The 14,762-nt window shown below is 41.4% G+C and overlaps 1 protein-coding gene across 1 annotated transcript in view; it reads right to left on the bottom strand.

The window, feature by feature from the left end:
• Positions 1–14,762, bottom strand: part of PTPRN2 (protein tyrosine phosphatase receptor type N2) — a 564,688-nt gene that overhangs the window by 87,536 nt on the left and 462,390 nt on the right. Inside the window, exon 13 of the mRNA XM_015651707.1 lies at positions 13,474–13,686. Within this exon, the coding sequence (XP_015507193.1) occupies positions 13,474–13,686 (213 nt within the window). The remainder of the gene's footprint in view (positions 1–13,473; positions 13,687–14,762) is intronic.

The following is a 14,762-nucleotide window of genomic DNA, read 5'->3' on the forward strand; positions in this document are numbered from 1 at the left end:
CAATTATTTTTGCATTGTGTATGTTTCCTAGTGATGACTCAGAATTATGTAATTATGTATACAAAGAATGTCGAGGCCATGCAGAAATGGAAAGACAAAGGAAACATGGCTAACTTTAAATGGAAAATTACTTTCCTTTTTTTCTTAAATTTCTTCAATTTCTTTGTTTTATTCCCTCTCTTTAAATTCAAACATTTGCAGTCTTCTCCTACCAAATCAAATGAAAAGCCATCATGGTCTTGTACACATCTGCAGGTGTCCAGCAGACAGGAAAATTTCTTGCTTGCACAGAACCAAAGGTGCTGTCTATGCAATACAGCTTGAGAAAGTATTTTTACTTTAATTATTTCAGCAACCTCTCATCAATGGTGAAGCAACCTGAATAGTCCAGAAGCTCCTGAAGGAAGCAGGTATCTCCTACATGGCTCACACTGCCAAGGAAGACACGACAGCACAGGTCTAATGATATTTCTCTGAAATAATGATATTATTGGCCTGCAATCCGCGCCAGGAAAGCATGGATTATTGGATTATTGCTGGGAATAATTCTTTGCTTTCCAGAGGGTCAGTGATATTTGAAGACCATATTTAGGTTATTCAGCTGGGGAATGTTTTCCCATACAAAAATACAAAAGTCCATTGACTGGAACTGCGTTAGTATGGCAGTTTAGAGCCTTTATTTCTAAAAGTTTTGTGAAACAGATTCTGGACTAAACAGGACTGCAGCACCCTGGTCTTCACAAACAAGAGATACACAAAGAAAGGTCACGATTCTTTAGACTGATTTGAAAGAGTATCTTCCCTGCATGATGATAACGTGCTGGCTTCCCTAAGAAGTTAAAGGCACTACCTGGATGACTCCAAGGAAATCAGTGTCTGTTTCAAATAGGATACATCTGCAAACTGTGTACCTGAAGTCACCTGATATCCACTGGTGTAAAAACACCCATTTTTTTTTTTTTTCTCAGGTTGTTCCTGACAATGTCAGAGTTTTACTGGCCTTGCAGTTCAGACAAGTGCAATTCTGGTAGTGATGGGTTATCAGATTGACCTACCTGCCAGGGAAAAATAATAAAAAATAAAAAATGGTTTAAACCTATGTTGGTTTCTAAAGTGCATTTCCACATTTCTGCTGTGCCTGCATGTAATGTTTTACAAGTATATAAGTATATGGCAAGTGTGCAGCTGGAAGAGGAAAGATTTCTTAAAGGAGTAACCAGAGAGATAAAAAAATAACATGTAAAACAAACTTCACCTTTGCCATGTTTTGCTCCTCTTAACTAAGTCTAATACATGCTCATGAGGGCACAGCTGCTCCTTAATATGAATTGGCACAGAAGATTCACCACTGGCACAGCGAGAGCCACACAGCACAGGATGGGTTACAAATAAACCATAGCAACAATTGAATTAACCTGAAAGGCCCTGCAGAACGACATGGTGTATTTTGACTTTGTCTAACCAACCCAAAGCCTGACCAGCTTCCAGCCAGTGCTCTTAAAGATAACTGCCACAAATGTTTCCTTTTTCACTCCCAGCGTTTATAGTTGCCTGGGGCCCAAAGTAGGCAAAAAATGCAGTCCCAAGACAGCTGTAGTTTCTCAGGAAAGCTATACATTAAGGCTGTGTAGTCCACTATTTTATTGCCCTGCAGGACTGAAAACTGGAGATCATTTCTGCGAGAAATAAGAATTCCCAGCAGCCAGCAGGACTCAGCGTGCACTTCCAGCCTGGAGAGAAACAAAATAGCCACTAGTTTATGTCTAAAAATGTTATTTTATCCCACTGTAAAGATTAGTATTGCTTCTCCCTAAGTCTGTGTAACTGCACTAATGGTAACAGAGTTTCTAAAAGCAGTCAGAGAAATGGGAAAAGTCCTAAAAATCTCAAATACTTTATTTTTTTCTCCACAAAAGGCAGCTATACACCAGAGGTGATGCAAGGATAAAGGAAGTATTTACCAAAGATGGCCATCAGTGACAAACTTTTTTTTTATAACATCATCAATCATGACAGTCAAAATTGCCAGTCATTACCCCCTCCTGATCTGAAAACTAAACTCACTGCTTTTTACCCATTCTCAACTGAAAAAAAAATAAATTCCTCTTCAGCTCTGCTAGGAAGAACAAATGCAAATTTAGTGCACAAGTGTTAAAAAAGGATCTATAAAGAACAAAGCTGCTAAGTCACAATAGGTTATTAAGAGCCAAATCTTTGGTAATACAGAGAAACCCTACTAAATGATGGAAAAAAATAATATGTATGAGTTTCCTCGTGTCTCTGAGTACAGATGTTCTTTCTATCACATCACAAAAGCCTTCAAGGATTAAAAAATGGTCAATATTTCTACACTTTCACTGTATTGGTGTCATTGGAGATACTGGAAAAACTAACGGGGATTTAATACTTGGTACTGGTGGTCAGAGGTACACAGAAACATCATATTTTGGAGAAGACAGCAACAACAGCAAAAATGCACAATTTCTCTTGGGCTCTCTCATATCTCTCTGTACAGCTGTGCTCTCAGCTGGATCAGGGTTGTGCCCTGAGAGTGCCTGGCCAGAAGAGAGCTGCAGCCCTCTCTGCTCTCCCTGACCTGTCCTGTGGCACCAGTTCCACTAAATACCCTGCAGCAGCAGCAAGGGGTAAATGTGTGTGTCTGCATTCAAAACACTTCAAAGAACTTCCCTGGCCATTACTCAGCTTCCTGCATTTTCTTTTCCCAACCCATACAAGTACAGAAGGTCACTACTCTGCCTTGGACCTCTCCACCAAGCACCAGTCCGTCTGCAAGATGCACCATGAGAGCAGCACAGGACAAGTTCAAAGTAGGCCTATTTCTTAAATGGTCCCACTTCACATTCGGATTATTTTAAGACCTGGGGCATGAAGCTACAGGCATCTGATGAAACATTATTAGCTGTTTTATCACAGAATATTTTTTCCTCATGTAGCTCCTTTAGTTTTTGAGATTCCTGTTAACAACTTGTGCATCAACAACATTCTGCAGAAAGTGTTGCTTGTTGAAGTTGTATTCTGCTGACAGCTTTTCTTCTATTAGTCTTTTATTTTACATACTTAATATAACTGAAAATCTTTGCCCTGGTGCTTGGCCAAAGTTTTACTCTTTCTTCAGTTTCTCATTTTATGTACCTCTTTTTCTTCTTTTCTATACTACTACTTGTTACTGTTTTAGAAGAAATGTCTGTCTTTTCAATCTCTCTTCATATGAATTTTCCATGCCCTTAATCATTCTTGTCACATTTTCCTTGCTCCCTCCATTTGTGTTGTCCCTTTAGCAATGGAGTGACCAGAACTCACAGAAGCCTTGAGCATTGATTTATACTTAATTAACTTCTAAAGCCCTCAAAGAAGCAAACAAAATTCTTAGTTAACAATGCCTGCAGAGCAATTGGGTTGACCCAGACCTCCAAAAAGAAGCTGAAATTTGGAACAGCTTGCTAGGCAACCTTTATGTATGTTTTAGCTTCACACCCAAGTGCTTTCCAGTGAGGTTAACTAGGAACTACAGCTCTTTATCTTGTTCTTGAGGGTGACAATAAACAGAATTTACATGCTCAAATTCCCATGTTATTATACAGTACAGAGGGAGATGTATGACATAATTTCCCTATATAAGATAAATTTCTATGTGTACATTGTTTTGCTCCCAAAAATACATTCAGCTCCATCACATTTCTCCTGCTATCTGATGTAAATAGCCAGCCACTGGCACCTTGTGCTGTGAGCCACTGCAGCAAAACCTCTTCCAGCAAATCACACCATTTCACTCCACTCAAGGCATTTTTCTCTCCCAGAATGAACTCCAGTTGAGAAGCTGAGAAAAGGTAATCCAAGTTTCTTTTCCCCACACTGTCAGAAAGGCACCAACATAGTGAATTTTACCTTTGCATCTTTCCCTTGTTCTTTTCTTAGTAGTTAGCGGGAAAGATCAGTATGTTTCCAACACGTGAATGCTCTCCCCAATACACTTCTGAAGACCAGGGGGATGTGGAGACCAGCAGTAGCAGAAAATAAATGAGTGGTGTTGGTCCTTGGGGCTCTAGTGCAGCCCACATCAAACCAGGCACCTCTGCTGCTGTCAGCATGACCAAGGACAGGGCTTCCAACCTGCATGGAGTGCACATGGCCCCCGAGGTCAAGGCAGCACTTGACGAGGGGAAAAAGAGTGATTTTAATCAGCCAAGCTAAGCATGTAATCCCAGTACCAAAAGTGAGTTTTATCAGGATAATGTTGAGCTGTTCTCACTTTGGAGGGCAAGATCAGCCGTTTCTGAGATCTCTTGAGAGGCTGCCAGAACGTGGTTCTGCAAAACAACAGCCGCCCTATGTAAAAGGAAAAACCTGGAATCATCAAGAAGCCTGCAACTATGTCAGCTAGAGAGGAAAACAGAAAAATAAAAACTGCACTGAAATTCAACAGGGTTTTATCAATATGAAAGATTAAAAATTTAAAAAAACCTATTGCCCTGGTCAAAATCTGTGCTTGTTCAGGATGCAGTCATCCCAAACAACCATCAATAAAACACCACTCATTTGTCTTTAGCAAAAAGTACAGAAACGGGTCAACAAAGCTAGAGAAAACCTCATGGATTTTCTCATCTGGATAAGCCACTTACACTAAATTTGATTTTCTCCTATTCAATAGCTATTCTCTCTAACCCTCCAAATTAATTTTGTTTCTTTGAAGGATTTAAGTTTTAGGAACATCCTTTTATAGTCTCCCTTCTTCAGTCTTGGTTTGGTTGTTTGCTGAGAATACAAGTGATGAAAACTGAGAGCCTGAACTGGAATGGGAAGAGCTGCAGTAATGCCCCAATTGAATTCAGGTCCAGGGACAGACACTGATGTTATTAGACACTAGAACACATAACAGAAAAAAACACAGAACAAAGAAGTCAGGTGAACTCAGTCCTTTATCATGCCTCACTGGTGTGCATTAAATCACTCAGATTATCTTTTACAGTTCTTTAAACTGCTAGAAATAATTTAGATCTCTGTTGTGCATGAAATTAAAAAGAAAGAAAATATCTTGGATAGAAGGCCCCCATCCCTGGAGCAAAAGCTTTTATTCTGTTGAGAGAAATGAAACTGGGCCTCTTGTCCAGCCAACACAAATCACACCCTCAATGTCTGACTTGTTGTAGCTCAGCACACAGGCCTTGCATGGATCTCCTTGCCCTCACATGTCACACACACTCATGAGGCTGTTTGGGATGACACATCCCACTTGTGCCCTTACGAAGACTGGAGCAGCAATGGCCCCAGGAAAGCTCCAGCCTGCTCAAACCAAACTTGTCTTATAGCTTATATCACAATAGAACAAGCAAAACTATCAGTCTGCTCTGAATATCCCACTTGGCAACTTCCCTACAACAGTCCCTACAGGACTACAGGCAGAGGAAAGTTGAGGATTTGAGACTCACTTTTGTTCATGCGTCCCACAAAGCAGCCAAGCCCATATGGGCTCACCAGGGTAAAACCTCAGGTGACTGTGGTCAGCCTCAAACCCTTCCCAGAGGTGAAGCACACAGTGCAGGAGGGACAAGGACCCTTGGAGGTAAGATGTTGCTGTTTTGGGCAGGACACAGACCTGCTCTGCCCACCTGGCCAAGCACAGCACAGCCTCCCTGCACGTGCGGAGGAGAAAGGAAATGACACATTCCCCGTTCCTCTTCCACTGCCCACCCTGTGAGACTGGTGTGCAGGAGGAACAGATGTACCAAGAAGAAAGCAGTAGGAAAAATGCTTTTATATACCTTACAGGCTTCACAGAATAAACTGCAACCTGTTCCTGCTCACAGGCAACATGGTCCTACAAGAACTGACAAACATCATCTACCACAGTTCTTTATGTACACAAAATTATTTCTACTCCCTTTCAGAGGCCCTGGTATAAGATTTATCCTTCAAAAAAAAATCCCAAAACTTTCCAGTTAAAAACTTAGTATTTTTTCCTTCTAGTGCAGCACTCTGGAGGAATATGAAAGGATCAGCAAGCCAGATTGCAGTGTTAGCTGCTGAGCATTCAGAGAATATACAATAGAAAAATGTGTCAAATCTGAAACATGATAACAGAGCTACTGCAAAAGAAAAAGGAAAATCCTAAAACTGAAAAAAGGGTAGAAGTGTGTAGGAAAGACAGGCCTGATTATCCTCTACATTACACAGGGGTGGAAAAAAAAAAGGCACTGAAGACAGTATAGTTATTCCAGAAAGAGATTGGGACACTTGAGATGATGTACGGCCTGGGACTGCAAATCAAATACTCTCCAGCCCATTAGGCAAGGCTGTGGTTATCTTTGGCTTCTTTATAATGTACAGGCACTGGGACATAATCAATTTACCAGGGGGAGACAATCCATTGTACTTATCCAGAACCAGCCCACGCTCAGCTGGCAAACAGCCTGTGGCACTACAGGGATGGGTGAAAGGAGCTCTGAAGCAGGAGTAGAATGCTCAGGAGCTGGGCCCTCGGGAGCAGGAGCCTGGACCTTGGTGGTCCAGGACAGGGAGTTATGGCAGATAAAGCAACAATATTTCTCACCCTCTAAAACCAGGTGGCTACAGCCAAATTATTAATAAAAACTGTTTGTTGAATTAATTTATTTATTTTTCATTGTTTGTGCTTATTCTGCTAAGAAACCGGAGAAAGTTGGGTGGCCCGACCTGAAATAGTGCCAGGACCATTTGAAATATTTACCAGTTTAATTTACCAGGCAAGATACAGCCTGTGAGTCCAGAGCACCTCCAGCACATTTTCTAAGAAATGCCTGTTTGGGTAAGGACTCTGGATTTCCCAGTAATTAAAAATGAGTCACTAAATTAATTTCACCTCCTACTATTTTTACTTAGCATTTTCTTACATCCTAGATACACAGAAATTATACTGTGGGATGCTTGGGGCATGTTTGTCCTTGTTTCACTAAACACCAAGCTCAAACATCGTACTTTTGAAAAATAAACAAAGTTGGCTAAGAGGAGAGGGTCAGCAAAACCAGCACAATCACTCTGCCACTTTGAACTAGTCCTACCCAGAAAAATGGACAACTACTTGAAAAAAATAGTCTTTTAATGAAAATATAGACCTGCATGGCATCTTCTCATCCAAGCACTCCAGGACTTGCTATATGTTCGTTTTCCTTCCACACTTGCAGAAAACCTTTCTCTCACCTGCCCGCTCTAATGTAAGGAGTATTTTACTCCTAGGTGTTGCTGCACTGCCACTGCTGCAGCAGCCCAGGGTCTGGGCTGTGAAGGTGAACGTTCTTTAGTAAGGGCTAGTCCATTTCTCCAGCACTGAGCAATTCACAGAAGTTATTAATGTAGAGGGGAAAAGGCTGGGGGAGAGCCATCAGTACCAAGCCCAGTAAGTCCCTTTCCTATGGCCTGTGGCTCCCCCAGGGCTGCCCCTCAGCTGGGCTGTGTGTGCTGGAGCAGAGGGGAAGAGCAGGGACAGGAGGTGACAGGAGAGCCCTGCTCATCGAGACACACACCACAAGCTCAAATAAAGACTTCCAGAAGTGCCCTCTGAAATCTCTGCCATCAAGCTCCAGCCCTTAAACGGGCACTTCTCACTGAGCAGTATTTTGAAGTTGATTTTAAATGCTGTGTTAGCAAGTACACCCCTATTTATTTGTATCCTGATTTATTGTCCAAGCAAGTTTGATAAATTTCTGCTGATTTATAAATTCATACAGTATTTTGTAATGCTATTTTAAACACTGCTACCATTTAACTAAATTTTATGGCTACCACAGGAAGCAAGGTTAGGGAAAAACAGGGTCCACTACACCACAGGAATTGTGGCTAGCTCTGAACACAAATCAGATAAAAAATTGACTAAAAGTTAAATCCAGATTTGTACACATCCTGTTTTGCTTCATTCTGCTTTGGCCATCCACTGTCTGACTTCAATGAAGTGTTTGAACACAAGGCAAACTCTTCTTCTAATTACCTTGAAACACTCCTCCCTTCTTTTCCTCTCCCAGAATTGCTATGTGTGACTAATGTGAATTCTGTGTAGTCACACATATTTTGTACACTGTGAAAACTGTCTCACCTTCAAGTACAGTGGTTTATGTAACTACTGTACGTACAAAGTATCTGCAGGTTCCTGAGAATTTATTCTGAGACAAAATGCTAATCAAAGAGATGAAATTGTTCACATAATACACAAAAAGCAGACGTAAACAGACAAGAACAACTATTCTAATTCATATACCACGCCTTGTATGCTTTATCACAAACAATTACAGTTTGTCCTGTAGCTTTATAGTCATGAGATAATTTCTTTTTGCCTCTTTAAATAAGGACACAGGAAAAGAAAAGATTAAAAATGCATTATGCCCTTTGTTTTCCCAGAAGAGAACACAAGCGAGCCCTTCACAGTGTTCTGCCTTAAGGCAAAAATTTCATCTATCCAAAATCCTTACAAAATGTATTCCTTCTGAAATGTTTACTAAATACTCATGCACTGAATAACCTCATCCTCAGTGATATCTTTGTGTTTAAGTGTATGAGGGTCCTTGAAAATTAAGTTTTATAAAGACAGAAGGACATATACTTTATGATATGGATGATCCCCAATTTACCAGCTTTCCTTAGTACTAAGCGTGATGTTAATTGGAATATTACTGAGAACTTGATGAATAAGAACAGCAAAATTTTCCTCTCCGCCCCCCAGTTCCTGTTTTACTTTGTCCACAAAATCACAGTTTCTAAGGAGTTGATATACACTATTACCATACCATTAAGGTCTAATATTATAATAACAAGTTGGCTTTTGAATTTCAGTCTAGAGTGTAAAATATTAAGCCATATTAGACGTAATGAGTTATCTGTATTTAAATACACAAACCACGCATGATGGTTAAGTAGAGGGTTTGTCTCCAGCAGATTCTTTCAGTTGGAGCCTTTTAAAATATTTGCAGCAAAATATTTATTGTAATTGTTGCAAATAGTGTGTTCTTAACATCTCCAATAAAAAATACCAGCGGGATCAAATCTGTAAGAGCACAGAGAAGTTCTTTGGGGCTTTGAATCCAGCAGGATCATGTAATTAATAAGACTGTATTTGACAAAGGAATATATAATTTATACATAATACAATACATGTAATAATGTAGAATTTAACATATAATTTACAATTATATGCCTGCCAAATCAAGTTAATTGGACAAGTTTTTAAAACAGCTGATGATGTAATACATCTGCATGTAACCTTGAATACTTCAGGCAGTTTAAGAAAGAGCTTCATTGTAAACTGTTTGGTCTTTTCCTCCTCACTTTTTAAAGGGAGTCCTTTTGGCTGAGATGAAGGAAAATTAAAAAGAATGTTATTGACATAAAATATTAAAAGGTGAGCTTGCTGAAGCCAGCTTCAGAGCATTTTAACTTTTGCCTTTTAATTCCATTATGGACAAGGTTTTCCTGAGCAGTGTCAGTGATGCAGAAGACCATGCTCATAGGAAAGTTCTGCAGTGCAAAGTATAAAATATGCTGCTGATTTAACATGCACACCCCAGCGTTCCCCGCACGGGTCAAAAGCCAGGGTTCAGCTGGACTCACAAATACATCACCCCAAATCAAACAGAGCATCCCTAAATCGTAGCAGTCACTACCACACACTCATTACATTAATAAATTGCTCACTAATGGGAGCAGTGACAAGTAAGATGTGCACTTAGTGGCCCTGTTTGCTGCTCGCTCCTGATGCCTGAATGCCCGTTTTTCCCTGGGTTATGTTCTAAAGTCTTCAAAGTGCATGAAGAAAATCTGCTCAGTGCTGTGAAATAAATCAAAGAGTGTCTGCTGAAAATTCCTAAAACGCTTCTGCCCTAATCTCCTGGACCAGAGTGGGCTTGCAGAATGCTAAACTTGCTTTTCAAAGAAGATCAAAGCAACGGCAGCAACAATTAAAAACAGGGGTGCAGGTGCACGCATGCGCTGGGGCTCCGTGGAGGCACCAAGAGCCTCTTTTTAGTCATCCCTGAATGCTAACACTGACTTATCTAATCATTACACGTGTGGTTTGAAAGGACAGGAGATGTGCTTGTGAGAGACACAAAAACTGTCCGCCTTTATGTACAAAACGTAACATTTTACAAGCCACACTATTTCCATTAATTTTGAATACCTCCTCAGCTACTGTCTAATTAAACCAGCCTATAATTTTGTTGTTTAGTGATTCAAAGATAACTGAAGTTGCAATTGTGTATCTATCCTTCCTCCTGTTACTTAGTCTTTCAATAGGGTTTCCCTGCTTCAACACTTGGAGGGCCAGCTGCTTGCCTTACCCAGCACCTGAATAACCAGGTTTGGCAGCTTATCAGGAGCACTGCAGTGATTTAATTTGCCTGCTTCAACTTTTATACAGTACTGGCTGTCCTGCCCAAGACATGTCCCTTCTTCACGCAGTTACACAAGAAATACTTGTGTTAGTAGCTAAGTGTAAGGAGTGCTCATGCCTGAGGGAGGGTGATGTAGCATGACAAGTGCTACGCCTCCAGCACTGGGGGAGACTTAGCAGCCAACCTGCTATTTCCCTGATAATATGGTTTGTCTGTTTTCCCCTTCTCAAGGTGGCATTTCACTGCACAAACCAGAAAGGGAAGGAAAAAAAAAACCCAAGCCCACCCAAAAAATAGCCATGGGAAAAACTCTTCAAAGTTCACAGGATGAGTAAGGAAGGAGTAAAACCCTGAATGAACTCTCCTGGCTGAACTGGGTTAGGATGAAAAATGCTTCTGCTAAATGCTGAAAATTTAGGTCAGTGTTGTTTATGTGAAGATATAAACCACTGACATTTGGAGAAGCATGTGAATCAAAGTGATATTTCTGTGTTTTCTCTGAATCATATTGGGCCACAAGGCCCTTTTATACCGACCAATTTCTCCCCGTTCAAATAAAAGAAAAATAAATTTGAATTGTCATGTCAGCTGTAAGCAGCAACACGAGTACCGTGCTTTAAAGCCTCGTGGCAGCAGCCCCTGAAATATTCCATATTTTTAAAAAACATTGAGTTAACTGAGTGGCTACTTGGGAAACATATAACAGAGGAGAACCAAGTAGGTACAGCTTTGAAAGCTGCCTGCTTCTTTCCTTCCCCCATACAAATACAGGTTGCACTATTTCCCTACAAGAGAAGATGAGGAAAAAGATAGTGGATGCCTTTCTGGGACCTAATTGATGTTATCCAAAGCACACATCACACCAGATATCCATTACATTTAACACAGCTCAACATAAGGCGATTCTGACAAAGCGAATAGGCTCAATCCTATTTCTCTCCAAATCCATGTGAATAGTTTATTATATACAGACCCAGCCTCAGTGATTCATTTTGATAAAATACTACTTAGCAGCATCAGAACTGCCTGAGCATTTTGTCTGCCTATACTAGGGCTTCCTACTGCTGCCATTGAAACAAATGGCAGAATTCCCATTTACTTCCATGGGAGGAGAGCCAAGCTCTTAGAAACCTTTGTTTTTAAGGAAAAACGTTTTTCCTCCCACTCATGACTACAGTTCTCCTGAAAACCCAATGGAACTGTTTAAGAAGTCAGGTGGTTAGGACTAGGCCCAGAGGTCAGGAACAAAGAATATTAATACAGTCTTGCAATTGAAAAACTGAGCAGCAACCTTGAAGCATTGTTGTTGTTGTTTTTAAAACAGAAAATGTCATTCTCAGATCTAAATATGAATATTTAAAAATATATATAAATCTGTGAAGAAAAAAGGAAGCACACATTTCATTCAGTGTCTGGATTACAGATTCTTATTAAACAAACCGAGCTCATTATAAAATCAATATCAACCACTACACTCCCAGGAGAAATGGCAAAAAAGGTCACTCCAAGAAATTCAAACAATTTTCCTGCTGGAAGGGCACGATTTTAATTACAGATACTATTAATTAGAGCTGTCAGTAGGAAGATTGTCCTGTTAATTATCACAAATTCAGTTTCAAGTGTAGTTTTGGAACCTGGAGGGCTTTTCAAAAAAATTAAGAATTCCTGTATTCACAATTAATGAAAGAAAAAAAGCCTACCTATTGCTTCTGTGCTTTAAATAAGCCAACAGCAAGTCACCTATTAAAATCAAACAAAAATATTTATGGCCACAGTCTCACTGGCCAACAAAACTGATAAACTGCTGTTTTGTTCACACTTTATCCCAGAGAACACTCCTTTTTTTTTTTTTTTTTTTTACAGGAAATGTTCTTGCTCTCACTCTGTCTTGTTTTGGAAGTCATTAAATACAAAGATGTAATTTAAAGATTTTTTTTTAAAGTAAACATTTTTTTTAAGTAAAAACCAAAACCATTCCTGAAGACACTAATTGTTACAGAAACATTAATATTTATCATTCTGTACTTAATTCTCTCTAGACCCAGCCTGTGGAGATATACTTAATACATTACATCTTTAACATCTAAGAGGTACAGACAGACCCAAACTTTGTGAGGAAATTTGAGTTTATTCCCATAAGACTCTCAGCTGCCAATTTGAATCTATCTCAGCTCCAGGATACAGAAAGGCTAGAATGTCTGATCCTAAGCAGGACAAGAAAGTAAAATAAAACTTGACAGAAAAGTGCCATTAGTGAGGCCCTATGGGTGCACAACAGACAGAGATACTACAGAGACAATGTTTACACATTCTCAGATTCTTTTTCCTGGTCACACTCCAAATATTTTTGGATAGCAGACCACGGCTGTCTGATATATGACCATAACACATGCACTACCACACCAATAGCACACCAAGAAATAAGTGCCATATGATCTAAAACAAACTTCAGGAAGATTCAGTGTCTCTCCACCCAACACTTTTGAAACTGAAAGAGAAGGCTTGAGGTTTCTGATTTATTTCTGAGAAGCTGAGTGCAGTCCTCCAGCATTACTGGATACACATCTGCTATCATTGTTCTCCTAGAACCAGTCCTGGTTTACCTCCCATCTATCAGCATTAGATTTCATTTTATCTGAATAATGGCACAAGATGGCAACAGATCGGGTCAAAGGCTCTTTTCATATCAGACCCTGAAGAAGTCGATTACTCAAAAAGAGAGACATCTTCAGATAACCGTGCAATCCATTCCTCATAAATGTTAAAGATTTTTCGTTATTAATAGTGGCAGGGGTGACAGATTATGGATATTAATGTTATTTTTCTGAGAATTTCAATGGCGAGGGCTGCTTTTTTTCTTTTTTTTTTTTTCTTTAATGTTTCTAATTAAGCGCGAATTTACTGCATCTACAGAATAGCCAAGATTAATAGCCAGTAGTAAAAAGCTGCTACACCGAATCCTCGGGACTATGAATGGAACGGGGGCGGGGGGAAAGCGTCGGAAACAAACCCACCCCCGCGACTCCCAAGGCGAGCAGGGTCCCCCCGGGGGTCTGCCGGGCAGCGGGGCAGGGCCGGAGGAGGAGAGCTCGGTCCTTACCTGGTAAGCAGCGGGCGCATCGGAGCCGGCGTCAGCCCCCAGGGCAGAGAGCTTCTCCTTCAGGCGGTGGTGGGCGCGGTGGCGGAGGCAGTAGGCGACCCCCGACGCCGCCAGGACCCCGGCGATGCAGGCGAGGGAGAGGAGGGTGAGGAGGAGGAATTTCGCGGACTCTGCCTCTTCCCCGCGCTGCGCGAGCGGCGGGACGTTGCTTTTCTGCAGGGGAGGAGAGAGAGGCAGCGCCTGAGTTGCGCGGTCACGGAGCAGCGCGGAGGGGGAATCCCGTCGGGGGGAACACCCGGCAGCCCTAACTTTCGGCCGGGGAGGGAGGCGAACAGAGGGGCACGGACGGGACCGCCGCCGTGCCCCGCTCCGTGCCCTCCCCTCCGGCGGCTCGCCCTTAACTACCGAGAGGCGGAGGCGCTGGATGCGCGCAAGCACCGCGGAGCGCCCCGCGGCTCCGCACCCCCCGCGCACCGCAGCGAGCGCCAGGCGCTGCGAGAGGCGCAGCGAGAGAAAATCCGGTATTGTTTTTTTTCTTAGTGAAAAATAAAACACAGGAGAAAAAAAGAGAAAAAAAGTAGGTGGCGATCCTTCCTTTTGTCTGGTGTAGAGGGAAGCGGCTTAAAAAAAAAACCCCGATAGTTCCAAACTCCTTCAGATTACTATTATTTTTGTAGCAATAGGAGAGAATCCTTCTAGTGCATTTCACTCGTCTCCATGAGCTAAAAAGTTGTACAATAATTTCCCATCATTAGCTTCATTATAAGCTATATTAGCAACAATTAAAAACGCAACATGAAAATGAAAAGACCAGGCGCGCAAATTGCAGCAAGACTCATTTGGCCTGCATTCCCCCTTTCACAATTACCAGGGAAATGAATTGAAAAGCACGCCCCTGCCTCAGTCCTGGTTGCTACAAGACGAGAACAATTAGCAAACTCCTTTCCACCACCTAATTTCGCGTGGTAACAAAATGGATTTTTCCCCATGAATGCCTAGCCGGCCTATTCATTATCTCTCCTCTATTAGTAATTTTCTGCTCCGTATTCAGCTAGCCAGCTCTTAATTTCCTCCTGTCTTGCAGTGTACACAGTGGCTCTTATGTCAGGCCCGGTCCATTTTTATCTTGTAATCATAAAGGCCACCAAAGCAATTATCGCTGGTCTTGACTGTAAAAGCTTGTCATTAATTAGCCTCCTTGCCTTCAGTGCTGAGGATTAGCCGGGGCTGAGGCTGAGTTAATGGAAATGCAGGTTCAAACTCCCGGATTTTCTTGCCTGGATGCGCCG

Source organism: Parus major, chromosome 2, assembly GCF_001522545.3.
Source record: "Parus major isolate Abel chromosome 2, Parus_major1.1, whole genome shotgun sequence".
NCBI lineage: Eukaryota > Metazoa > Chordata > Aves > Passeriformes > Paridae > Parus > Parus major.